Below are 25,979 nucleotides of genomic sequence, written 5' to 3'. Positions count from 1 at the left end.
ACATGTGGAGGCCAGCAATTCCTCATTCTGATATTTTCAAAAATCTAATTTGTATTGATTTCTTGCAAGATGTTCCACCAAGAAGCAGTGAATTTCTGGTTTTCGTTTAAAAAAAATACATCAAAAGTTTTGGCTCTGTATTGGTGAAATGTTGTGCATGAACCAATCAGAACAGACATCATCAAAAGGTAATATGTCTTTTTATACAGTTTACATAAATATCTGGTTTCACCTATCTGGCCAGTCGGACATTTAAAATCTCAGGATCTTTTCAGACAACTTGCCTTGGTCTTTCCCAGCTGCCACTCCTTCTTAGTCTTATCATATTTAGTTAAGAGGTCAGTGCTTCTTTTCTTGTCATCCCCTGCTGCTGGCACCTTATCTTTTATGATGATTTTATACCTGGCACCAAAATAAGACATGTCACGAGACAAAAATAGAAACAACGGCCGCAGAGAGCCTCACAAAGACTAGATGAGTGAAGACAATAGGGAGACGTGCCGTGAGAAAAAGTCTTTGAACGTCCTGCGAACGGGGAACCCAGCGCGACGGATCTTCACCGTCTCCAGCATCCCTGAATATCTTAGCTGGTTCAGGACGATTTCTGGGTCAAACACGTTCGGATTCTACACAGACAGAAAAAACAGCTGTAACATTTAGAGACCTTAAACAATATAAACCCTGAGAGAGAGAGAGAGAAAATGGTTGACGTCAATTAGAGGAAAGATATGCCCAGATACAAACAAAGTGACCTTTTCCATGTTGGGCTTAATGCAGCGAATGAAGAACGGATTGGATGCACTAAGTGTGGCCATGAGAGCATGGAGGGAGTCCTGCAGAGACAAAGCAATGAAATGATATAGATTTTTTTGTTGTTGTTGTTTTCACATAATGTAAAACAGCCCCATTGGTAACAGAATAATATAACTCATTACTACCACTTTAAGTAATGAATCAATAAATCATTAAAAGAACTACTTGGCGAAATAAACAGTTCCTGATTCCTTAGTTACATGTTTCTGATTACCGGACGTCGTTCTGTCTCCTGTTCGAAAGGAAATAAATGTCGATGACTCACCCTGAACTGGGAGCTCACTGTGGGCTTACGTCTGGCCGTCCCCATCTTCTCCTCGTTGTTTCTGCTGCCGACCTTCTCAAATAAGTCGTAGATGAAGTCCAACCTGAGAGGCGACAGGAAATTTAAAAAAAAATGGCAGGAACTCAGTTAGGTTGTGGGAATGATACAGGTTGTGTCTGTATGACTTACAGACGACAATATCATTTTCAAAACCCATTAGGCGACAGAAAGAAGATCCCTCGAATGTCCCGGGAAATGTTTGACAGAAAATGATTTGTTTTTGTGAGTTTGAATCTCCTACCTGCTGTCCTTGAGCATGTTCAGGATGTCGTCCCTGAACGTGTCTCTGTTCTTCTCCAAGATTCCTCTCACGTCGTACAGCACCTGATCAAAACACACACTTCCCACGGTCAAAATGATCGTATGAGCAGATTTGCGAATATCAAAAGCTGCTCATTTGACCAGAGCTCACCTCTCCGGCATAATGCTTGATCCCAAACTGATGATCTGCAACCCTGGGCTTCACATAGTAAGGGTTTGTCTGCAGGAAACGGACAACAAGTGCAGCATTTAACAACAGCAAAGTTGCAGCAAAGTAGCTTAAACTGTGGCGCATTGAATGTCTCACAGAGTGTCTGCTGTGCAACTTCTCCAGCAGAGTGAAGTCTGTTCCTTTGGGGAATCGGCTCTCTTCGTTCACTAGTGCCAACAAGCCAAGTTTCTGACATCGAGGAGGGAAAAAAAAGGTTCAAACTGCCTCTGCGTCACAGAATCAACATCGACATTTTATGTGCACATCAACAGCAACGTTTCACACCTTCTCTATGAGGTCGAGACACTCGGCGTTGTCCATCCAGTCGATGGCATCCCACTGAACTCCTTCCCTACACAATAAACGCATCCAAATCGTCACACACTGACGAAACAAGCAGCACATTTTGAGCTGAATCTCAGCGACCCACGGCTCGTTTTTCAGCATCACCTGTTGTACTCCAGCTGCTCCAGGGAGAAGATGTGCTTGTTGAAGTAGGACTGGAGCTTCTCGTTGGCGTAATTGATGTTGAACTGCTCGAACCGATTCACCTGCATATCAACACATCCTCTGATCAACACACATGTCCAATTAAGCTTGGAAATTCTGGACATGAATGCAAAATTAGCCCAGAAATACAGCATGTCTTGGGGTTTTTTTTCTACTGTCTTACCACAAGCAACAGTATATTTTATTGAGATTGTATGTGAACAAAATGATGTGTATTTGTGAAAAATAACTTGCTGGAGCTCTAACCTCAAAGTTTTCAAAGCCAAAGATGTCAAGGATGCCAATGGATTTGAAATTTTCTTTTCCCTTGATCTTCTGATTAATCTTGAGGATGATCCAGGAGAAACACTGGGAATACAGCGCCATCGCGACAGAGTCCCTGGAATCAATGGCCTGCAGTGACGCAGAAAGAGAGTAAGAACGACTGTGTGCACGCCTGAGGGAGATCAATCAAAAGTGGCGAAGGACGATGTATTTATGTCCCTGACCTGCTCAATAGTGAGAGGGGAACAGATTTCCTCTCCTCTGAGGATTATGGATCGCTGAGTCAGGACTTCAGAGAGCTGGAAGGCGTCCAGACCCAGCAGTTCACTGGCGTTACTGACCACTGGAAACGAAAGAGAACACGTTTCTGGAGCTCCTCAAACTTGACCCTAAACTTTCTGACTCATTTCAACCGAGCGGCAGCCTGACCTTGCTTGGTGGTGATCTGAGCCCCTCCTGCGAGCATGAACTCCATGTTGCCGAGCTGCAAGACCCCCGACAGCAGCTTGAACATGTCTCTGATTTCTTCCTCTGTAAACCCTAAAACCTTCAGTGCCTCCTGCACAAAGACAAGGGCATGAGACACATAAAAGCAATGTTTACTTTATATACAGTCATATGTTGTCAATGTCAAATTTATGAATATAGCACTTTAAAAACAGGTGTAAAACTGCACCAAAGTGCTGTCCAAACACGTTAATAATGTAAGTTGATGAAAAGAAAAAGAGAAACAATACAAGAGAAAAATATCTATATATATTGTTAAAATAATGAGAGTAATAATAAATAAATAAAAAGCAATGAAGAGCTAAAGAATAAAAATGAGTTTTAAGAAGCGATTTAAAATGATCCAGGCTATTAGCAGGTCTAATCTGGAAAGGTAGATTATTCCAGAGAATAGGAGCAGCATACTGAAATTTAGATTTTTTTAAAAATGAGAGAAAGTCTGGGACTTTTACAGGGTCGCTATTGTTTACTTCTTCGTGCTAACTGAACATAAACCGACCATAACACTGTTGTACAGTTCTTTGTCATTCAGGCTCTTGTCCTTCAGACATCCTGATTGGCTGAGGTAGTGGAAAGAGTCAGCAGGATCCTCCAGGAAATACAGACCTGCAGAGACATATCAGACTTTCATGAGTGCATACTTTATTTTCAGAATATTATGTTAAGTAAAATAAGCTTTTCATCTCAGCTTAGGCCAATTGTTTACAACTGAAAGCTGATTAATAAGTCAGCTTTTAGCTTTCAGCACACAGGAACACAAAAATTTGGATTTCGCATAAAATATAAAACTTTTCTATCATGTGGAATTATTATGTGACATGTTTAATTTCTTTTCAGTGTGCTGACATTGTTTTTTTATAATAAATCCACAATATTAAACTAACACCAGGATGTCCCAAAATACTAAAATCTATACCTGATTCACAAACAAATGATATGCATACTGGGTTGCAGTTGTCATTTTACATCCAGAATTGTTTCTGTATTTTGTTGGGATGTTATTTGAAAGACAAAATAGAAAAGATGGTCTGAGCTTTGACTGGACCGTTCAAACGTAAACAGATTCTTTGACCTTGACCCCTGCAGCTGTAGGTTTATTTATGGTTGTTGTCCTAAAGGTTTGTGTCTTTTTTAAGTTCGAGAAAGGCACTGTAGGTTGACAATACTTGTGCATTCCAACAAGGTTGGCTATTTTTATTATACTTTGCACATCAATAATCAAAAATATATTTAAAAAATTATCATTGCCAATATTTAGAGGACTTACTTTTATCCTCTTTACTGGCTCCTGCCAGCAGAGCATAGAAGATGTGGTAGTTTCTCTCTCCCGGGTTTTGTCGTACCACACGATTCTACAGAGAGAAAAAAAAAATTAATTATCATTATATTTAAAAATTGATGAATCATTCCATTTAAAATAAAAAATGGCATGAAAGGTATAAAGTATATTTACCTTTTCCAGTAAATCTAAAAGGCAGAGTCAAGGAAGCAACTATGACTAGAATCTTTTTTTTGTTGTTGTTGTTATTAATATACTGGCTTGTTGCTGAAATGTGCTATAAAATAAACAAATAAACATTTAAAAAACTGTCGTTCCACCACATACAGTAAGGATACAGTCGATGACGCAGCCTCCGTGGATGTTGCCGCACTCTGAGAAGTGAAGCTGGATGAACTTCCCAAAGCGACTGGAGTTGTTGTTGTAAACAGTCTTTGCGTTCCCAAAAGCCTCCATGATAGGACTGAAAAGGAAACAAGAATCTACAGATTTTATGTTGTTTTACGTAGAAAACGTTTCAAAACGTTCTGGGAGAACGACAACAGAACCTCTATCATCTCCAGCGTTTTCTGTCAGGATCGACATTTTCAACACAAAAACTCACTCAGGTCAAAGTGGAAAAGGTGCATTTGAAATATGTAGGACTAATTTTTGAAGCAATAACTTAATCATCACTGAATTAATTTTCTGCCTGCTTTTATTGATCTCTCAGGTTATTATAAGGAATTCATAGTTGCCATTTTCTTATCATGGCAACTTCTTACTTCAACTTATCAAGGTTGCCAAATATTGCAGCTGCATCTTAAATATAAACATATAGAGGCCTGAACGTTTTTATTTTCCAGCTATTCTGTTGTTTGAAGCTCTTGTTAGAGGTAATTGTCTCAAACTCCAGCTTATACAAATGTAGTGACTCTGATCCACAAATTTAACTATGAAAACCGAAGCAGAAAAGGAGCTCAGCTTTATTTATTTGATTAATAATAACAGAGTAATATGTGATGTAAATCTGCAGACATGAAGGTAAGCACACTCAGCGGACTAAAATGTAAAAATATTCGTTTCGTCCTGCACACCTGCTCTGAACGATGGCCTGCTCCACGTGCGTGGTTCTCTCCGACTGAGGAGCAGCGATTGAGTTCTGGCTCATCACCGACAGAAACTGCAGCAGCAGTTTGGTGCTCTCCGTCTTCCCCGCTCCCGATTCACCACTGGCGAACAAACACACACACACACACACACACACACACACACACACACACACACACGCAAACACACACACGCACACAACCCAAATCCAATTATAGAGCCAGTGACCTTCTGTGACATTCCAGTAGCCCCGACTGGTCTGGTCGTCTAATTGATAGAGGGGCTTGATTGCTTCACAGATATTTCATTAGGTTCCAGTCTCTTTCCATAACGTTGAGGGTAATTGAAAGCACTCGGATCAGACCATTTAGCTGCAAACCGTCTTGATTCAGTGGCGAAGGATTTTTTTTTTTGTTAATGAAAGATGAAGCAATTCATAAACTTTGATGTATCAGTTTTGTTTCATCAGCAGCGACAAATCGAGTTTACTTCCTTTAATTAGGTTTCTTACCTTCTTTCAATACAAAGTGACATGTTGTTGAAAAGTGGAGGAGAAAGTGTCCTTGGTTTTGAAAACTGTTTACTAACAGATCTGAAAAGTGTGGCACGCATCTGTTTAAGTATTTCTAGAATCTCCATGTCTAATCTTCAGCAGCCTTCCACGCTGAGCTGTGTTTCAGCATCTGTTGACCCCACTCTGTGTCTACATAAGGCAACTGATTTGACTTGAGATTTTTATTTGTCCAAAACTTTAAAAACCATGTATCGTTTTTCTTTATCTTGATCTGTTAGACAGAATCACAAAAATGTAGTTCGCAGTTGCAGACGAAATGTGAAAAGGCTCAAAGAGTAAACGTCCAATGCAACCCAGCAGTTAATCAGAAACATGAACTCACCTTATGAGGACACACTGACTGTCGTGGCGTTTCCAGATGCAGCGGTAACATTCATTGGCCACGGCAAAAATGTGCGGCGGGAGTTCTCCCAGATGGTGCTTGGAGTACAAGTCCACTCTGTCCAGGTCGTACAGGCCTGGGATCTGTTTATATGGGTTGACAGCAGCCAGGATACTTCCAATATTGGTCTGAAAACACCAACAAGAGTTTCAGATTCTGAACCCATCTACAATTCTTTTAGGTTGGAAAGCTTCCTTGTTATGGTTCCAAAGTGATTTAAGTTCGGACTATGGCTGCAACAAGTTAACATTGCTTTCACCTAGAAGAAACATATGTAATTGAACCTAAGTCTACCAAGAATGTAGATATAAGTTGTTGAGGTCTAAACAGAAGAGTTGGATTCATGCTGAGAAAATCTTACACAAAATAATACAGCATTTATCATTTTCCGCCGTGCTTTTTGTCACCTAAAATCACAACAAGTAACCTCAGAGTTTGTGGTTGTACTGAGTAACTCATCTCCTGATAGGTTTAAATGTTGGTTAGACTATTTCCAGTTGCAAACAGTCTTCTAATTCTCATATTTTTACCCAATTTCTAATAAAACGTTAGAAATACAGTTGCTTACACAGAGTAGACATCGACTTGCACATGTGTCAACAACCAGGATGACCTGACTTACGTAAATGTTGTCCTTTTGGTAACGCTGGTAGAGGTTGTGCATGATGGCAGCCTCATGCAGCTCAGCCAGCGCTGACATGTCCTCCACCCCGTCGATACTGGACTGGTGCATCGCGTACACCCGCTCCCTGGTGACCTCGGCCTGCTGCAGGTAAAACACCTGCACACAAGGAGGCACGCAAACTGTCTCGCATCATTATGTTAAGGCTTCCTAAAGCAAAACCCATAAGCAAAACAATCTACGAATCTGATCCCTTTCTTTTTATTGGTGCTACTGCTTGATAATTAGTCAAAGATTGTTGTTTTTAGAACGACAACAGATGCCAGAGTTGCAAGAGCCGCTTTTTCATGACTATACAGAGCAGTTTTGGCTCAGACCCCCGTCTCCTCTAAGCCATCCATCACCATGGCAACGTGGAGAAGTGGTGGAGGGAAGAGAGAAGATGAGAGGAAGTGAGACAGATCTGATGTGGTGGGACCTGACAGGGGAAAGCAGCTCGGTGTGAATTCAGGTCAGGCATGCAAACGATGTTACGACGGATCCCCGTGTCCAGCCAAGACACACACACACACACACACACACACACACACACACACACACACACACACACACACACACACACACACACACACACACACACACACAGAGGTATTGGAGGTAACTGCTGTTCTGTTTTCTGTTTCAGCTTGAAGGTCGCTCACCTATTTCCCTGAAATCAGCTCGTCTGAAAATAGAAACCATGCCATTTACAATACAGGGATGCTGATATGACACACAGCTAGCCTTCACCCTGTGAATGTGTGTGACTGCTTGTGCACTGCAGAAACAGATGTGTTGGTAGACTGTGGAGAGTAACAGCAGGGCTTGCCATATGCACTCAAACTGTTCCTAAATTAATCTATTTCACCTCACTTACAGTTTTTTTTTCTGTGAAGAGCTGCTCTATAGCAGACCACTCCCAAAAAATCAACATGTCATCATCCTTTGCTAATTTTGAGTGATTGTGCTGTTTTTAGTCTGCATGTTTCTGCAGTTGGCATACTCTTTTTTTCCCTTTATAAATGTCGAGCTATCATAGATATTTCATGTCCAGTTTGTGGGTAAATGCAGATGATGGTCTAGCCTATAAAGTCACTGGGCTTCTTCACTCAGCTGTGATAAATTGACCTAAATATTCCCTAAATATTCCTCTTCTTTCACTGGAAAGAAACATTTACTGTAGGCTTGCATTAGAAGCTGACAGCAACACTGTAATCCCAATGTTTGAAACATTTGACGTCTCATAAAATGAATAAAATGTATTAGTAGCAGATGCAGAACTGAGAAAACTGCGACATATTACATACATTTTCAATTTCATTTGTTTTAAGTTGTTTAAATCATCCAAACTGGAGATTAGTTATCCACCATTTCTGGGGATTTATTCACCTTTGTGCAAGCTCACTGTGATGCAACATCTTCCGACTGCAAGTAAGGAAAGAGCTGTTGAAGAAGATGCTCAAAAACATAATTTCTCTTTAAGTTTTTCATTTACAGACATTTAAACTTAACCCTCTCACCTCAGCTTTTTCTAAATCCAAACCTAAGTTGGTAGCAATGAAAACAAAAAACAATCCCAGATTCAACAGAACATAAATAAAATTACCAAGGGCGGAAAGACAGATGAAAAAGAAAAAAAAAAAAATCAATCAACCAGAGTGAAACGAAAAACAAAGTTGCACATTAAAACGGACACATGAACATGCCTTTGTCTATCGAAGTACATGAAAGCACATCTTGAATACATGCTGTTCCTGCTTCTTGGAGCTTCTCTGAAAACAAAGAAAATCTGCTGGAAATAAATGGATCTGTATTTTACCTGCATCAGATTTTGTAGATTTATCTGAAGTTACTTCATGAAAACTTCACAATTAGACGCTAACGTGACCAGAAAGCAGCCAATATATGTATGTGTGAGCTTTCTGTTACTGTATTAATTAGTGTTTGATCTGCGTGACGTTCGCGGTTCTATGAGACATGAGATGCACTGACGTGCCTTCTGGTCAAAAGGTTTTGGCAGCTGTAACATGCAGGAATGTTACGGCTGGACCATGTTGTCTTAATGTGTCCCTGACATCAGTTGTTCTGCAAAGATTTTCCACGCTGCTTTGCTCTTTATGAGCTCTCGCTCTGTTAAATTATTCTGTCATGTTCTTAATTTCTTTCTTTGTTTCTGTTTGTGTCTCTAAAATCACTTCAGAATCCTTTAGCCTTATTTTCTTTTGCTTGTTAATCTGTCTTCTCCTCTTTTCCCACTCTATAACTGATGTGTTGCAGTTCCAAGATACGTTTTTTAATTAAGTTTTTTGCAATTTCTGAACTACAAAACATTTCCAGTAGCTTTCTTTAATCATCTAGTGCTTCTTCACTCCCAGACTTTCTGATCTATTACTCTTTAAAAGTAATATGTGTGTGCATCATAGACTGTCTGGAAGCCTAATGGCTCAGTCTGGGACCTCAGGCTGTTATTGAACAATCACTCTCAACCATTTGAATTAGAGAATCATGCACTACAAAGTACTTTATAGGAAAGGTAGAGAGAGAAAGGCTTCACACACACTACAGCAACAAAAAGGTAGACTGTAGTCACATGTGAAACCCAACTTGCTCATAACATTTTAGCAAAAATGCATTAAAATCTTACAGTATTATTTTAATACTGTCACAATCCTGCAGTGGATTTTTATTGTTTTCTTTTGCAGTTTTTTTTTTTCACTGAGGTTTATTCATGTTCTAAAAATCTTGCCTTTCTCAATTCATTTCTCTTGTTAAGATGTTGTGTTTAGTTCTTTGTGTATATGGATTTATTTTTCTTTATTTATTCTCTTTGATTTCCTCCTCAGTTTGTGGGAGTCTTCTTCCTTCCCCTTGGACACCGGTCTTCGGAGATTTCAGTCTGCCTCCCGTCTTCCTGGCTCCTTCAAAGTGTCTACTCGCTACAGAGGCAAAATACTCACATTGGCATCATTAGGTAAAGCATTCAGCAGTTCTGTTTCATCTTTTATTAATTCCAAATCATTTGCAGGTCGTGCATTTGACGCTTTGCAGATGCAGATGAATACGACATAAACAAGACTTATAACTAGATAATTCACACATTAGGCGACATCAAAAAGTTGCCATGGAAAACAAATGACCATTCAATCATACTAAAACAGGATCTGTGTGTTTCATATTCTACAGAGGAGATTCCAACCAATTAATCCAAATTATTCTGACTTTTTTGGGCTCTGTGCGTAAAAGTTTCATCAGGTTTCTCATGCAGCAGACAGTGTGGACATCTGGGTCACATGAGGTTCTGCACTCCCTCAGCTCTGTCACAGTGAATTTCGCTTTGGCCATTTAGGAGCAACGCCACCTCAACCGACAGGCTTCCCATTGGGGACAAGCAGCAACTCATGTGGGAAAATCTCTTCACTGTGTTGAACACGCAGCTTTTTCCTGTCGTTCATTTTTTTTGTAAATCTGTTGGCCATTTGCACAGGCACGTTTAAGGCATGCGACGGTGCAGGCCTCGGATCAGAGCGGTCATATTAACAATAAAAGTCCACACTGGGGGCTGCCTTGGCAATATTTGGGGTAAAGCGGAAACAACACCCCAAAGTACTTGAATGCAACACTTTCTGCATTTGTTGACGCCACTGGACTTTCAAGAGAGCCCACCGGAATTTGCCAGTATTTCTAAGAAATCATGATCCACTATAATCAGGCTCTCTTAGCCCATAGCATGATAGATCCTCTGCTGTTCTTAAGTGTGGTACTTTTCAACATTTTTATCCTTTGACTTACACTAAGGCACCTTAAGTGTTTGTTACAAAAAAAAATCTTTTCTCAGGGACGCAGAAAGTGGTGAAGTATTAAATAAATGTTCCAACAAATCAACTTACTGTAAATCATCTAAACAATGTTTTAGTTGAATTTATTCCAAAGGAGTTGGTAAAGGCAATAATAAAACTGTCAGTGGTCAATTTGTTATCAAAGGAAGTTATACTGCAAGATTATTTGCACCAATTTTGCATAAGTGTGCAAGTCGTATTTGTTTTCAAATACCCGTGACTTCAAAATCCCACTTGAGAAATTTACATAACTCAGGACAAGCGATTCTGTGAAGGAAGACATGTTAAAGTGGAAAAGTATGTCAAAGACTCAGAAATTAAAAAGCAGTTGCAGTGGGACATTTTGCCCTCAGGTGGGACTCAACACATATTCTGGTGAACAGATTCGTGTTTCATTTTAACACCCAGAAAAGTAACAAGAACTCAGAGAGTCTAAAAATGAGCATCTCGCGTTTAATAATTTATTATGAAGATCAAGAGAGAAAACACTTGAGATTGGTCAGGGGAAACAGGATAATCAGCAGTGGAAAGAAAGAAAAAGCAACTCTGATCTTTGTTATAAACCCCACTGTAAGCATGAAAACTAAAGTAAAGTCTAATGAAAAATGTAACAAAAGGCTAATGCATCATTAATAATCTATATGGTACAAAGTCGAGCCACATTAAATATTGTGGATAAAACATTAATATATAGATGTATGCATTCATTTTATTTTTATCTTCATTTTATTTGCGAATAACAAAAATAAATCCAACTTATCACATATTGAAAAAGGATCAATAAGTTGTCGTCAGAAGCAGCACATCCTTCACCTACTTTTTACCTATTTCTTTAAAAATATTTTTATGAAATTAACACACTTTTGTTGAACCGCTCATGTTTGTTCTTTGACAGAAACAATAAGAAATTGTTTGTTTTTTTTTGTCAAGATGGATGGAGTTAGGTTAACTTCGGCACACAAGCCTCTGCATGACGCAATGAAAGGAAAATTAAAGGTTTGGTAGCCGTCAGTGTGATAGACTCTGACCCAGTCTGACCTCAACCTGACAGGAAATCTGTAGGATCAGCAAAGCAGAAAATCTAAAACATCTGAAGAACGTTTTGTGAGGCTGAGAGGCAAATATTTCCAAGTCAAGATAGGGGATGTCGACAAATTTCTACCAAAAGATGACTGCTAAAAATGAGCTTAATATGTATTTTTAACAAACTATTCACACTCTTTCAGCCAGGTATGCACCTTTTAAATATTTTTTAAATGATTTGGCATTTTTCTTCCCAACACAAGTGTTTGTGTTGAATATCTGCTGAACACTCCCTTTCCTGGACACACAACACATTTGATCGTTTCACTATCTCCCGTTGCTTCTTTTCTGCAAAATTACTTCGTTCTTAACCTGATCTGTGGAAACACTCACGCACTTTCCGTGTGTGCACTTTCGCCATAAGGATCTCTGATGTTTAATGCTGCTTTGCATGATTCAGGAGCAGAGCCAAGGGAGACAAGCCTCTTCATTTGACTTCGCATATTAGCTGCAGCAAGAGTGAGAGAGCGCGGGCCTGAGAGATAAAAATGGAAAGGCTGGGAGATGAGTGCTGTGGGCACAGTGACCTATATTCTGCTCGGCAGAGGAGGGATTCAGTATCACACGGCACTGTACGCAGGGGCAGGTCTCATCCCTGACCTTGGTCCTGATCGTGCGGACTTCCACCTCTCTGGTTAGGAGCGGAGAACTCACTTTAATTTTATTCAAATCTTTTTGAACAGTTTTAGATGCAAGCAGTGGCTGAATGTTTCCATCTAAAAACTAAAACTGCTGTTGTTTTTAATTCTGTTTTCAGAAGAAATTGGCCGACACGTTACCAAGTCTTTATCAAGTCCAGGAAGCCCTGAAGCGAAGGCAAAGAAAGTTGTTTTGCAATAAGTGTCAACAATTCAAGGTGATTAAAATCTCCCTGCTTTGCAGAGTTTCGTATCTGTTTGAGGTACAGACTGCGAAGCTGAAATTTAGAAGCGTTTATTCATCTCATCATTTGAAGCACAGCAACTGTGTATAACCTAAATCCCCTCAGGGTCAAAAGCTGTGAGTCTTTGGAGAAGAAAATGGGTCAGTAGATAAGACTGTTAATTTTTACATATGCAGAATAAAAGTCATGCATAGTTTTCGCTCGGTGTATTTTAGGGTGTATTTTGTCTGCAGTGTGGAAGTTGTGCCTGTGAACATGAGCTAATGCGTCCCTGCAGAGTTTTTTTGTCGTCTCCGTTGAAATCCGGGTCACTCAAATCGTAACTCGTCGCAGCTGCAACCTGTGTTTCTACATACATGTCATGGAAATGCAGATGCACAGAATAAGCTGTGATGAGGTGAATATGTTGTTCCCAACAGTAACCATATCAACCTTATCGACAGGCTGTTCGATAGAAAAAGCAGTAAGTGTGATTTTTAACAAAAAGTTGGGAAGAAACACTTCCAACTGAGTTTAAAATAATTCTGAACCAGGAAAAAAAAATATTTTTATTTTAATTACTTTTTTCCATTATCTCTAAAGCTTTAATACTAACGTCATCTGATTTTCAAGTTTTGGTGTTTTTTGCTGACCTAGTTTTATCACATATTCATTCAACTAATCTGATCAGATCCATCTTCATAACTCTGCAAGATATATCCTTGTAAAACAGAAAGGAAAAATTAAAAATATGTTTGCTTTGAGTCCTTTCGTTCTTGAGTCACTTGTAAAATTTCTTCCCCGCTCTTCCTTATGTTAATGAGCTCCAGGTGATGACAGAGAAACTTCATTTTAAAGGAAAACAAGATGAGATGAGAGTTGAGAGTTTCTGAATTTACTTAGAAAAGAGTTTGGTGACGAAGTCCAGCTTCACTTTAAAACAAGCGTCAGCATCCCTTTACAATCTAAAAAGCTTTGTTTCAACAATATTAAGTCTATCAAACAGAGCTGCACAATATCAGAATAATTGTGATACTGTATTACAATCATAGTATATATTTCAATTCACCCTCATTATCCCAATTCTTTTCTTAATTTCTGTAAATATTAGAATGCATGCATGTTGTTGGCATTGAGGTCAGAGACCTTTTAAATGTCCTGAGGTAACAGTGGCATGTGAATAGGTAATATCCAGCTGTGTAACATCTCAGATGTTCTTTCAAAAGAGTTTCCAAAACTAAAAATTATTGCCCATTTCCTTGTAGATTTTGGAAAAAGTTACTAATAGCCCTGGCTGATGGGCTAAAGACCCCTGCTCTGAAGAAGAGAAATTAGCATTCCCTCTGATTAGATTTGATCAGATCTGATTTGAAATTTACACTGTTTTCCCATAATTCAACAAGAAACGACGTCCATTCGTAATTTCTTGTACACGTTTTTTCAGCAGCCTGCACGTCTTTGTGTGGCGGGTTTTAATCTTGTGTGTGCTTCTAAGTTTTGCGGCTGCAATTTCTAAAACAGAGAGAGCATATTGGGGCGAACTGAATTAAATATAACGCAAACACCTGAAGCTATAAATGCTGTTAAAGATTAAGCTGCTTTATGCTCTTTAGCAGCAGGATGCTTGCAGGGGTCACATGCCTCTGTGGTCTATGGGGTCAATTGTGCATTCCCAACCAAGTGGGAGAAGCTAAAAACAGCGGGGATGGATCTGGAGTCACAGACCGCATAGGTGAGATCCCGTTGTACCAGGGCATAGCCCCCAATCCTGCTGACTCGCTATCAAATATTCACCTGCAGAGGCAACATTTAAACACCAGCCGCTGGCAGAGAGCGGGAACACGAGGATGTAAGCAGAGCTGGATGGGGGTTGGGTTGGCAGCAGATAATCCACTGCAAGGAGAACGCTTGTTCCCATAACCGCTATTTTGGGAAACGCCTCGCCCTCCTGGTTGCACCGCCGTACCGTATAATCAAAGCAGAAACATCAAAACGTTCGGCCTGTTAGGGTTGTTTGAAAGGCCACAAAAAAATGAATTAATTGCACATTAATAAAAGAGAGTTTCAGTACTTCAAAGACATGTGTTCTTTAAATGCTGCCAATGGGCATTCTGACAAAATACGTCTCCAAACGTTGATTTTAACGCTTAATGTAGATATATTTTATAAGCTAATGTAGAATATATTGATTTGGGAAGTCTTCATACAGAGGCAGATATTTTAGTGCCTCTGTTAAAGTTATTTTGAAACTTTAAAATAACTTTATCTTTTTGTCATGATGTACAGGTGTTTGTGTTTTGGTTTGTATTTGTGTTTATGTTTAAGGATTTATGTCCTGCCGTATTTAAGTACACATTTCAATGTGAATTATTGCTACGATGGTGTTGCCCTATAGGCTCATTCTAGGTTTTCTAATTACTTTTTACTTACTGAAATAAATCAAAGAAGTAAATGAGTTTCTTTGCACTATCATCTTAATAAACTGCCGGTTCCTTCTAGAATGATTATTTTATCAGTCTCAGCTCTCCTCTGAAGGCTGAATGTGTGCCAGAGATGAATCCTGAATATGTATGAGGATGAAGAGGAGGAGCAGAGAACTGGGGCAGAAACGTGCCGCATTAAGGCCAGCGGTTTGTATTGATCAGCGAAGACGGGATGAAACGACACAGCAGTTTCACCATCACATTAAATATTCCGCGAGCAAAGGTGCAGCCGCTGCTGCTCTCCACGTACTCCTTACCTCTCCATAGTCCGTTGTGACCACCAGGGTTCCATCTCCACAGGAGTTGACAGTGGCTGGGAGCAGCTGCTCCTTCTCCCTGACCCAAACTCGGGCCCCCTGGATCGCAAAAAAACACACAAATACCGAGGTTAAGCACTGGAGCAAACACAAAGAGAGTCCAGGCAAAGATTTCCTGCTTAAGTGAAGTACAGGACTCTCTGCTGACAACAGAACTCAACTGGAAAGCAGCCAGCGAGTGAAATTAAAGCCTGGGGTAAGTTTTAGTGAAAAGGGAACTGATGTGTTCAAGAAAAGAGGCTCTGAAGTAAATGGAAAATGGAAATGAATTGTTGACTGACGGAGCCCAGTGAGACATACGACTCTGTCCACATGCTGAGGGAGACAGATGTGCAAAATAGACAAATACAGACTAACATCTGGCCAAGCAACAGTGTTTAAAACGAGGTGGTGTTTGCATCTAAGTCAGATATTCTTATATGAAGTGTGACCTTCTCTGACCTTTCATAGAAAAAGATAATGCTGTTTCAGAAAATCACTGACCTCTGACCTAAAGAGGAGGTAACCATTTGGAGAGCAGAAAATAGGCAGCAAAACTCAACGAAGCGACCAGAGCCGTGCAAACTAACAGACCTCATGCAGTTTAGGGCGCTTCAAAGCCACTGAATGTTTTATGCTGCTCAATCACGTGTCACAAATTATGTCAGATGGTTTTAAATTCAGATTTTTTGGGGCAAAACAAGACGTTTTGCACGACAAATAATGACAACTTGTTTGAGTTTGTAGGTACACAGACAGAAGTTCAGGTGTTCATTCATGAATTCACACTGATCACTGGTTGCACAATCACAAATTATCTTCAATTTTATGATTGCTAGAAGGTTTCATCTTATATTTATCTCTATTTAAGAAAATCACATATAGATTTTTAGAAATACTTGCATAATTGATCACGATTTTGTGATTGATTTGTTTGAAGATCAATGTCCTTATAAATTTATTGTCTTGACAAAAAAAAAAAAAAAAAAGAAAGCCAATCACATTTTCACAGATTAATTTTGATCTTTGTCTATGGCAAAGTAATCATGGCCTTCAATTGTTGGGTTTTATCTTTGCATTAAAAATATTTATTTTAGTTTTATTCCCATCATAGTTAATTGTCTTCCATGTACTCCACACAATGGGGCGACTGTTTCTACAAGAATGCTACCAGTGATGGAAGAATCTGCTAAAAGGAGTTTTATTCATGGATCCCAGTTATTTGTTGAAACATAAATGTAATTTTTGGACCCACTGCAAAACGTTTTGTGGACGAAAACTAATGCTACGTCTTTAATATTTTTCCTTTATTTAAATAGGTGCTAAAAAACGATGTATTGTATATGTATTTATCTTCTACTTCCAAACTAAGTTGTACATTGTTTGTCTCTCAAATCCCACTAAAATTTGCAGATGTAACATGTAAATATGTAAAAAAATAAATAAATAAATGAGAAAGAATGAAAATGTCAAGTTACTTGGTGACATTTTAAGGACATTTAACATTTCCTCAGAGGAAATCAGATGTGTGCTTCTGAAGCAAATGGACAGCAGAATAGTGGAAGTGAGCTGTTTCATGGACAGATGGTCCCAGAAAAGCCTGGAAGCTTTTCTTTCATTCATTTTGACTTTACTTTTTCTTTCTATTCGCTGGGCGTTTTTCTCATCTTCCCACCTCGACCCAGGCTTCCATAAGCTCTGATGTTAAAGAAGCACATGGAATCCATTCATTATTGTGCACATACAGTCTGGTGTAGTTTACTAAACATGTGCGCAAACAATTAGAGTAAGAGATGACGGGATTAAGGGAGGCTGAGTCTATTTGGAGGCTTGGTTTTGGCGAAGCATAAACTCCTCTTGTTGAACCCATTTTTGTAGTCTTCACTCCTGTTTCCTCTCCTCTCTCTGTTGTTTTCTCTTCAGCATCTCTCTGTATAAATATAAATACGCCCACCCTTTGTTCGCTCATCTAGATCCTCTTAGCTTCTCATTGCATTTTATCGGCCTGTTGCCTTATTAATTCCTTCTGATCTGTCAGATTCCAGCACACTGGCCTGTTACAGTGACCTGATGATCTCCACTGGCTCTAATCTCTGTATACTTTGCAAACTTTCCATTTGAACTGAAAATATAGCCAAAGACTTTTTTTGTGTGTGTGTTTTTTTGTTGTTGCATATTTTAGTCTTTAAATACAGTGACAGCAAAGACATAAATACACCGGCATCGTAGAAATTCCAGATTTGACTAATAGTTGATCATTTAATGCGTACACTGGCTTCTGGAGTCGTTTTATCCGGCTCCTCTTTCCAGATCAATGTGTGTCTCTTGTTAAAGCACATCTGAGCAAAGACAGAAGGTTATAAACGACCTGCCAGCATTACAACCTCCACCCACCCACTCAGCATCATCCTCCTCTTCTCCTCCTCTTGATGTCCTCAACCCCTCCCCCTGTATTACACACTCAGACAGGCAGGAATGGCCGTGCATCTCAAGAGACCCTTTCTTTTTCCTTTGCACTCGAATGTGTTCATCTTGTCTTCTCCTTCTTTCTCCATTATGTCAAAGACAAATCACATATTCAGCTTTGTCCACCAAGCATTTCCTCATTTCCTAAAAGCTTACCCAGACTGAGTTGTCTCAAAGACGAGCCCTGACCTCCAACTGACAAGAACTGACCGAGTGGTAAACATCCTGCTAAAGTGATGACATCCAATGAGTCTGATGCTGCAAGCTATGTTGCAAACCTGTTGGTTGGAAGCCAGGCTATACTTCTACAATAATTAAAGCCAGTGTGGAGAATACTAACTCAACGCAGTGCTTATGCCAAGAATAAACATAGAACTAATGAAGCCCTGCTCAGCTAATAATCCTTCATTACCCACAAAAACACAAAAGCCAGCCTTCATCCTATAAGCTTCAACAGCTGTGTGATAAATGCCTTGTTTCTGCTCAAGTAATTACATCGATGCCACTGCTTTTTGATGGAGGCATTGAACCGGAGACGTTCCTTGATGAAGGACCAGAGACTCTCAAATGCTTCCCACTGTCTTCCTTCTAAATACAGATGAATCCTCAGCAAAACATACAACAGCATGCACTAAGAATGGAAAGCAGACATATAGAGGAGAAAGGAGCGGTCTCAGTGGTTGGTAATCTCTGAATAAGGATTTCTGCGGAAAGTTAGAAATGACTCAAATGAATAAAATATGAAAGAGGCGACTGACCAGTTAGCAACTAATAGCACAGAAATGGAGCGACTCAATCAGTCAAACTTTATTGAAAGAGCATTTTTCAAGTAATAAAAAATGCTCTTTTCACTTCTTGTCTTACAGTCTCTTGGTTACAGAGACTGTAAGACAATAAGATTTTAGTTTGGCATCTGCAGAAATACTCAAATGACTGAAATTTAATGTGCATCATTAGTAGACTGGGTGTATAAATTTCCAGAGCACAAAAATACCCTGGTACGAAAATAAAATAAATCATCTATCCTATTGTTTGTGAATCCCAGCCCTGTTTCAGTTTCAGAGAAGATACTTTATAAAGCACAGTGGCTAAAATAAAGGACATTCATATTTGATGATGGGCATTAAAGCGATTCTCTTTACTGATCCTTCCTGCCAGCGCAGCCCCTCCTGTGTCAGAGACCTAAACTGTGTCACCCATATTCCATTAAAGGTGATAATGTAATCAGAACAGCGAGGCTTTAAGAAGATTACAGCAGCTGGAAGATAGAGCAACATCTGTTTATGCGTGTGGCTGGGTGGTGATCACCTGGCTGTGTATAGGTCACATCTGACACAGAAAGAAATTGCAGAGACAATATAGCAAAATCTAAATAATTTATCCCAACATATTTCATGAGGTTTTAATCTAGGGCATTATTCGATTTATTTTGGGCTTTGCTTCCTGGGGCAAAAAATAAAAGTGAGTAGATTGTTTACTTTGTGAACTTTGACATTTGAATTACAAGTTGCTTATCCTTATATTCAGCAATAGCGGCTAAGAGATCTGTGGATGGTGTAATCATGTTGACCCTAGCTCCTCTTTTTTTTTTGCTTCATGTAGCCTAATAGTTTTACTGATATCATATTATCGGCATGATAGTAGTATCACCCGATATTAGCTGTAAAATTTAATACTGGACGTCAGCCAATCTATCAAAAATAATTAATCGATATAGAAGGAATTGTTTTTATATGACAAAAAAGTGACAATGATGCCTGCAGCCCAATATCATAAGAAACTATTTAGTATTAATGCACAACTGATGTGCTTTTTACTTGTTGCTTGTGACCAACTGGTGAGTTTTATTTGTGAAGATTTGCAAAATTGTTGTCATTTTATGACTGAGAGCAGATGCCACAAATAAACTTGACATTAAACATAATGCAAGTTTAAAATGTTACATCATTTGCAGCCTCTTTTTAGCATTTGTACTTGGCAGCAGGATAAATTGACAAGGAAAATGCAGAAGAGAAAGCAGTAAAGTTTCAGTAAGCAAGTATAGGAAAAAAAAATATCGGTATTGGTATCAGTTATCGGCCAAATGAGTTTTAATATATCGGCATATCCGATATTGGCCAAAAATCCAATTTCGTGCCTCCCTAATTTCATAGCATGTTCCATTTTGACAACTCTGTAAATTTCCACTTGGTGACTGTGTAAAAATACTGCATGCATTTTTTTCTTTCAGGAAAAAGTGTGATTTCAGCACAGCTCCAACTCTAGTACAATTCATAACCAAACCTTACTGGAAGTCTGCCATTTTGGAGAGTGGTCCCTGCCAATCTTTTGCCACCAAACAGGACTCAGACGTAACTTTTTTTCTACTTCATAACATTTAAGTACCGTAATTGAAACTAAATGTCCTGTTCAAGCCTGAAAAGAGTCAACTAATGGCTACAAATACAAGTGAGTCTGAAGTTAGAAGCATTGATTTGGTGGTTCTGGAGGCCTTTGGTCACACCACAGCCCTGAGCCGGAACGCCGTTTAATGCTGCTTAGAACTTTAAAACAAATTGATCTTCCGACATGATACCGTGGCTCTGCATAAAGAACGAAAATATTAATTTGCAAACTGAAGAGAAGATGTTTGCATGGTCACTGAGATGTGCTTTATTTTGGGCTGGAGTGGGAACATAATTAACCACTGGCTCAGTTTAAAGCTATGAAACTACATCCAGCGTTTTCTTTGTTCATGCGGATGGTTGGTTAATTTTAGACATAAACAGAGACAATGTTGAATCAATAACCAGAATTCATGCAATGAAAGCAGCATCCTGTGTATGAGAACATGCAACTCTTCATACGGCATATTTGTATTAACACTAAATCCCTGCGAAGGATAATTATCAAGTTCTCTATCATTTTGATTAAAATACAGACACACACCCCCACCAACATCCTGGCAACAAAACTCCACAGAAGCAGTGTGGAAACAGGACGCCATGGAAACAGAGTATTTCCTCAGGTCCTTTATGGATCCTGGGAGTTGGTGTTTAAACACAGACGATATGTATTCATTATGCAAAATGTAAATTGCATAATGTCCTGTATTCATTATGTAAAATGTCTCTTTTAGGTATGGATCATCAAAATGGGTGATTTTCAAATAAGAATTCACTGAATTGTCTGCTCAGGTAGCCAAATATGTTGCCATCAGCTGACCAATGAGAGTTTTAAACTGTAATATCCTAATTTAAATTATTTCAACCTTTAGTTTAAATGCTGTGACTGTGTTTTCCTGGAAATATTTCCAGACGGGTGATTTTATCTTTTTTTTTTTTTTTTTTTACTTTTAAGAAGGGAAAAATGTTGAAGCCTCATGTCAGTCAACTGACTGGCAGTGGGCAGCAATATGTAGAGGAGGGGTAAGAATAGATTACTCTAGAGTTGAGAGTAATATACAGAAATCTCCAGGCATTTTATCACTTGGTCTCATTAAAAGGACTTTACACAACTCAAATAGCGGTTTTGAAACTGTAGCTTTTTAAAAATCTTTCAGCCAGGTAACCAGCAGGGTGCAGCACAACGTGGGGGAGGGGCAGCATTGCATTGCTATGCTAAATTCAGCCAAAGAAAAATTCTGCCACTCGTGAGAAAACGACACCTTATTAAATTACTTTAAACCACATGATGTGAAAATTTAAAGTGCTGTAGGGACAATCTTCACTTTTTGATATTCAGTTTCAATCACCAGCTAACTTCTACTGCCAACCTGAAGGTATGAGATGTAACACATCTGTGTGGCGCAGAATCGACTTTTGTTATCTTTCATGAAGGCATCTATGACATGAAGTATAATTACACAAAGATTCTCTCTGTCACTTTCTCACAAAACAACAAGTTGCTGTCCCAAATAAAGTCCACAAAATCTGTTATTTCAGGATTTGCAGTAACCTGTGATCTCTGCATCCGCATTATTAACCAACTAAAAAGGCTAAATTAAGAGTACTTAGAAGCCAGCAGAGGATTACATCCGTATGCAAGCCAGTAACTGAATGCCATCCAGCCACTATCATGCTGAGAAATGAGAAGATGACAGCTCTGGTTTGTAACCCCGTGACCTACTGCATCATCTGCAGCCAGCATGATCAAGTTCTTCAAGAACAACAAACGGAAATTTATATCACAAGATAGAAATCATCAGCTTGTCATCAAGCATTATTCAACTTAAACAGTTGTGTTTGTGACTTAAACATTTTTCTTGTTGTTGTGAGGTCAAGTGGCCAGTGATGCAACTGTGGATGTACGATTTTAATGGTTTAATTTATATAACTGCTTGTTTCTACAGATCTGGAAATAATCAAACCTGCGTGTGGCGAGTTAAATTAAAGTAAACAGAAAAACCTGTGATTAATCACAGTTAATGGATGATTTAGCAAAGGTAGCAACTTTATTTTGTTCCCTTAAAATATCACTTAAAAAACACTTTTTATATTTATGCAGGTTACCTTTGATATTTAAACTAGTGCAACAAAAAACAACAGCTAAAGAGATCTGTAAGAATAAAATATTTTTTTAGGGCCCTAGAAAATATTATAGTATTTAATGCAATGTTATTGTAAGAAATGTCAAATTTTGTTTTTTTTATTTGCCAAATGTTCAGTAATTTTAAGATAAGACGATTTTGGGGAATGTTTGTTTCTGTTATTTCAATGACTAAATACCCTAATTAATATTAGAACTAGGATTCCAGTTGCTCTAAAAGAAACCGCAAAACAACAGTGTAGAATGAGAAGGACATTTTTAAAAAATGAAGACAGAGACGAGAGCCACCAGAAGGTGGAGGGAGACGAATCGAGCCGGTTGGTTGGGTGAGATGAAGAAGCGCCGAGTGAGTGGCCGCAAGGAGACGAGGAGAGGGAGAGAAGCAAAGCTGATGGAGCTCCTGAGCAGAACAAATGTGTTCAGAGCTGCTGAATATAGGTCACACATCTCCAGTGACGGTTTCCCTCCCTCTACTGAACCAGATTCCTGCAGAAGCTGCACACTTTACATCAAAGATCATTATATTCAACCTGCATCAAAACAGACTCTCCTTAATTCCCCCTTTGTAACACCATTTAGAGAAATAATTTTAAAAAAAACACACAAATAGCAAGCTTGTCTAAAAAGTCAGATTTCAGACTATGTCAGATTTGAGCGTGTTTTATATGGTTATAAAACACATATATGTTTCTCCACAAAGTAATAACTTTAGTGGATTTATATACCTTTGTATATGAAGACATTATGTTTTGTTTCACAACATAAAGGACAGAGGGATGCTTAATACGTACGTTTGTGCATGTTGGTATCTGGCACTTCTGCTAATGCCAAAAGAGCCCCAGAGACTAAATATTGTCTATGTTAGTCAAACAGAGGGCCCCTCTTGAAAGCCCATCTGTTTACTGTGCAATACACACCTGCCATCTGCACATAGACTCAGGAATATTTCCAGATTAACTGAAGCTTCTTCGTTGGAAAGGTTTAGTTAAAACCTTAAGTTTAAATAAAAGCTTACCTTACATTTATTTTACCTTAACCAAAAGCCATAAAAGAATATAAACACCAGCCACTTTCTTAGGTAAACTTTGCTAGCGTCTTTTAGATGTCGTCAGAGCCTTAGTTTTTGATAATATCAAACAAGTACTGCAGAATGGTCAGCATGATGTAAATGTCCCTTTTTCTGTGATCTTAAAGGTGCTTTACTGAATAGAGAGAGATCTGGTAACTGGAGAACAGTGAGCTCAACACGTACAGGAAACCAGTTTGAGATGTTTGAGCTTTGCAACATTAAGCGTTCTTGTTGGGAGTAACAATAAAATGATTGGTAAACTGGACACCTCTAATCATCTAATAGGCTGTGGCATTTAAGCAAAATATGCAAACAAATTCTCTCTTTACATTCTGAACATTGCAGCTGAATTAATCAAATTACGCCACAGTTTTCCAGTCTGTGGTTACTAAACAGGGCTGACACCTAGTGGGGTCTCCTGCTGCTGTAGTTCATCTGTTTAAAAGGTTAGACATCTCGTCCATTCAGAAATGGTATTCCAGATGCTTTGATTGTAACAATTAGCTGCCATTGCCTGTTTATCGTTTCAAACAAATTTTCCTCTGACCTTTGACATCAACAGCACACTTCCATCCTCACAACTGCTGCTCACTGGATGTACTCCTCTTTTTCTGACATTCTCTCTAAACCAGAGACGTAATAGTGAGAGAAAAAAACCCGGTAGATCAGCAGTTTTTGAAATGCTTAGACCAGCCAGTCTGGCACCAACAACCGGGCCATGTTTAAGGTAATTTAAATCCTCTACCTTCCCCCCTATTGTGATGCTCAGTATCATCTTCTGCAAGTTATCGTCGTCAAGCACTTTCTCCACACTATTTTACATACAGCATATAATACATGTTTTGTCCTCACCTCCCTTCCTCCTGCTTGGCCTCTGCGTAGAATTTTAGTAACTTATTACGGATGGATTAGATGTGATATTTTTCCACCAATCAGCTTTCTCCAACTTATAAAGAATATTTAAACAAATCTACCCTCATATTATAGACTTTTTATTTGTTTTAAAGTGCCCGAGTTGGAGACTTAACCACTTTTGACACATATGCAGTGGCATTAAAAAGCAGCAATGACAAGATTTAAAAAATATATATATTTTTACAGCTCTGAACAGGTTTTCTGTTGATTTCATGTGCAGCAAATGTAGGATGCCACACGAGACTGAGTCGGCATCCGAGTGAGTCCCGCATGTGCCCTCCACCCTGTTGGTGCTGCAAACAGAGAGACTGGCTTACATGTTTCACAGCATTTTAGTCTTAGCAATCTTAGATGATTTCCTCCACATTTACTCGTTGGAGGGAGCAAAAAGCAGTGGTTTGCTCACTGAATTTAATAGTCCCACACTGAAGAAAGACTTTGAAAACTCCTTCATAAATTATAAAATCCTAAAAGGTTCAGATGACACCTTTCTGAAGTTTCTAAATATGTAAACGCTAGCAAACTCTTAGTTCTATCTACTTAGTTTTATAATTATGCTCAGAGTTTTCTCCAAATGGAATCTTCGTCTCATTTTTAGTTTGCAGTGCACATTGTTTTAAATCTGCCATATTGCACTCCAGGCCAACCCAGTTTGAAAAAAATGGTGATAATACAGTAGTTTAATGCCACCTGACATTTCATGCTTGACTGGCGGGCCACCCATCACATTTTCTGCCTGGTTGAGAACAACAGGGGGCCGAGCTCAGCTGTTCATCCTCTTTGGTTTTAGGGAATAGAGCCACAAATGGAGTCCTGCAAAGGTATTAGACGGTGGAGCGAAGAGAGGGAATAATCGGAGGAGTCAAACTAAGTGGAGTCAGAACGGACTACTTCACTCGGTGCTCAGTCCTGCTGCATGAAATCAGGCTGGTGGGTATCAAATATGCAGCGCATGCAGGGCTCCATCATAACTCAATGAGTATGTCCATTTTCAGATCTCACAGAAGCTTTCAGCATGTGATGTTGGGGCTGCAGAGCTGATTGTGTGGTGGTCTGCAAATCAATGCTAGGATCAATATATATTACAGAAGAAATGCATTGTGCTGTGGCCGTATGGCAACCGAAAGGCCTTTGATGGTCAGCCATATTTTACCGTTTAGCGTTTTCAGAGAAGGGACCTGCATGCAGAGAGGTGACAGCTCGGACACTTACAAAACCTTAACGATAACAACTTCGATCTGCTTTCTTGTCCCAGATGCAGAAGGGCATCTCCACAGCATAATGCTGACACCATGTGAGCCTACATTGGTCATAGTCTGAAAATTGCCAAACCAAAGCGTTGTCTGCCACATGTTTGCTTTCTGCCCTTACATAACTTGTGGCACACTTGGATTAATTTTGGCATTTTTTTTTCACTGTGGTTTTCTTTTTGCCTCTTCGTGACATTAAGTATCCAGTACTTAATACCACAAATCTCTTTCATGTGATAATTTTGCACTAGTTTGTGTTGATCTGTCCAACAAAATCCCAATGGAAAAAAAAACACTGAGGTTTGTGGCTGGGAAA

The 25,979-nt window shown here is 39.1% G+C and overlaps 1 protein-coding gene across 2 annotated transcripts in view; it reads right to left on the bottom strand.

Moving 5' to 3' along the window:
- myo10l1 (myosin X, like 1) overlaps nt 1-25,979 on the bottom strand; it is a 40,246-nt gene that overhangs the window by 12,968 nt on the left and 1,299 nt on the right. For both annotated transcript variants that reach the window (XM_055038361.1, XM_055038362.1), the window contains exons 2-21: nt 15,398-15,496; nt 6,838-6,996; nt 6,156-6,343; nt 5,247-5,381; nt 4,509-4,633; nt 4,345-4,358; nt 4,159-4,243; nt 3,391-3,497; nt 2,814-2,943; nt 2,609-2,727; nt 2,367-2,513; nt 2,061-2,161; nt 1,896-1,962; nt 1,707-1,799; nt 1,551-1,619; nt 1,380-1,462; nt 1,079-1,181; nt 753-833; nt 502-626; nt 285-402 (exon numbers count right to left, since the gene is read on the bottom strand). In XM_055038361.1, coding sequence (XP_054894336.1) covers nt 285-402; nt 502-626; nt 753-833; nt 1,079-1,181; nt 1,380-1,462; nt 1,551-1,619; nt 1,707-1,799; nt 1,896-1,962; nt 2,061-2,161; nt 2,367-2,513; nt 2,609-2,727; nt 2,814-2,943; nt 3,391-3,497; nt 4,159-4,243; nt 4,345-4,358; nt 4,509-4,633; nt 5,247-5,381; nt 6,156-6,343; nt 6,838-6,996; nt 15,398-15,496 — 2,148 coding nt within the window. The remainder of the gene's footprint in view (nt 1-284; nt 403-501; nt 627-752; nt 834-1,078; nt 1,182-1,379; nt 1,463-1,550; nt 1,620-1,706; nt 1,800-1,895; nt 1,963-2,060; nt 2,162-2,366; nt 2,514-2,608; nt 2,728-2,813; nt 2,944-3,390; nt 3,498-4,158; nt 4,244-4,344; nt 4,359-4,508; nt 4,634-5,246; nt 5,382-6,155; nt 6,344-6,837; nt 6,997-15,397; nt 15,497-25,979) is intronic.

The sequence above is a fragment of the Poeciliopsis prolifica genome, unplaced genomic scaffold, assembly GCF_027474105.1.
Source record: "Poeciliopsis prolifica strain line A6 unplaced genomic scaffold, Auburn_PproV2 SCAFFOLD013, whole genome shotgun sequence".
Classification (NCBI taxonomy): domain Eukaryota; kingdom Metazoa; phylum Chordata; class Actinopteri; order Cyprinodontiformes; family Poeciliidae; genus Poeciliopsis; species Poeciliopsis prolifica.
Note: the sequence above shows the minus strand (reverse complement) of the source record. Positions and strands in the feature narration are given on the sequence as shown.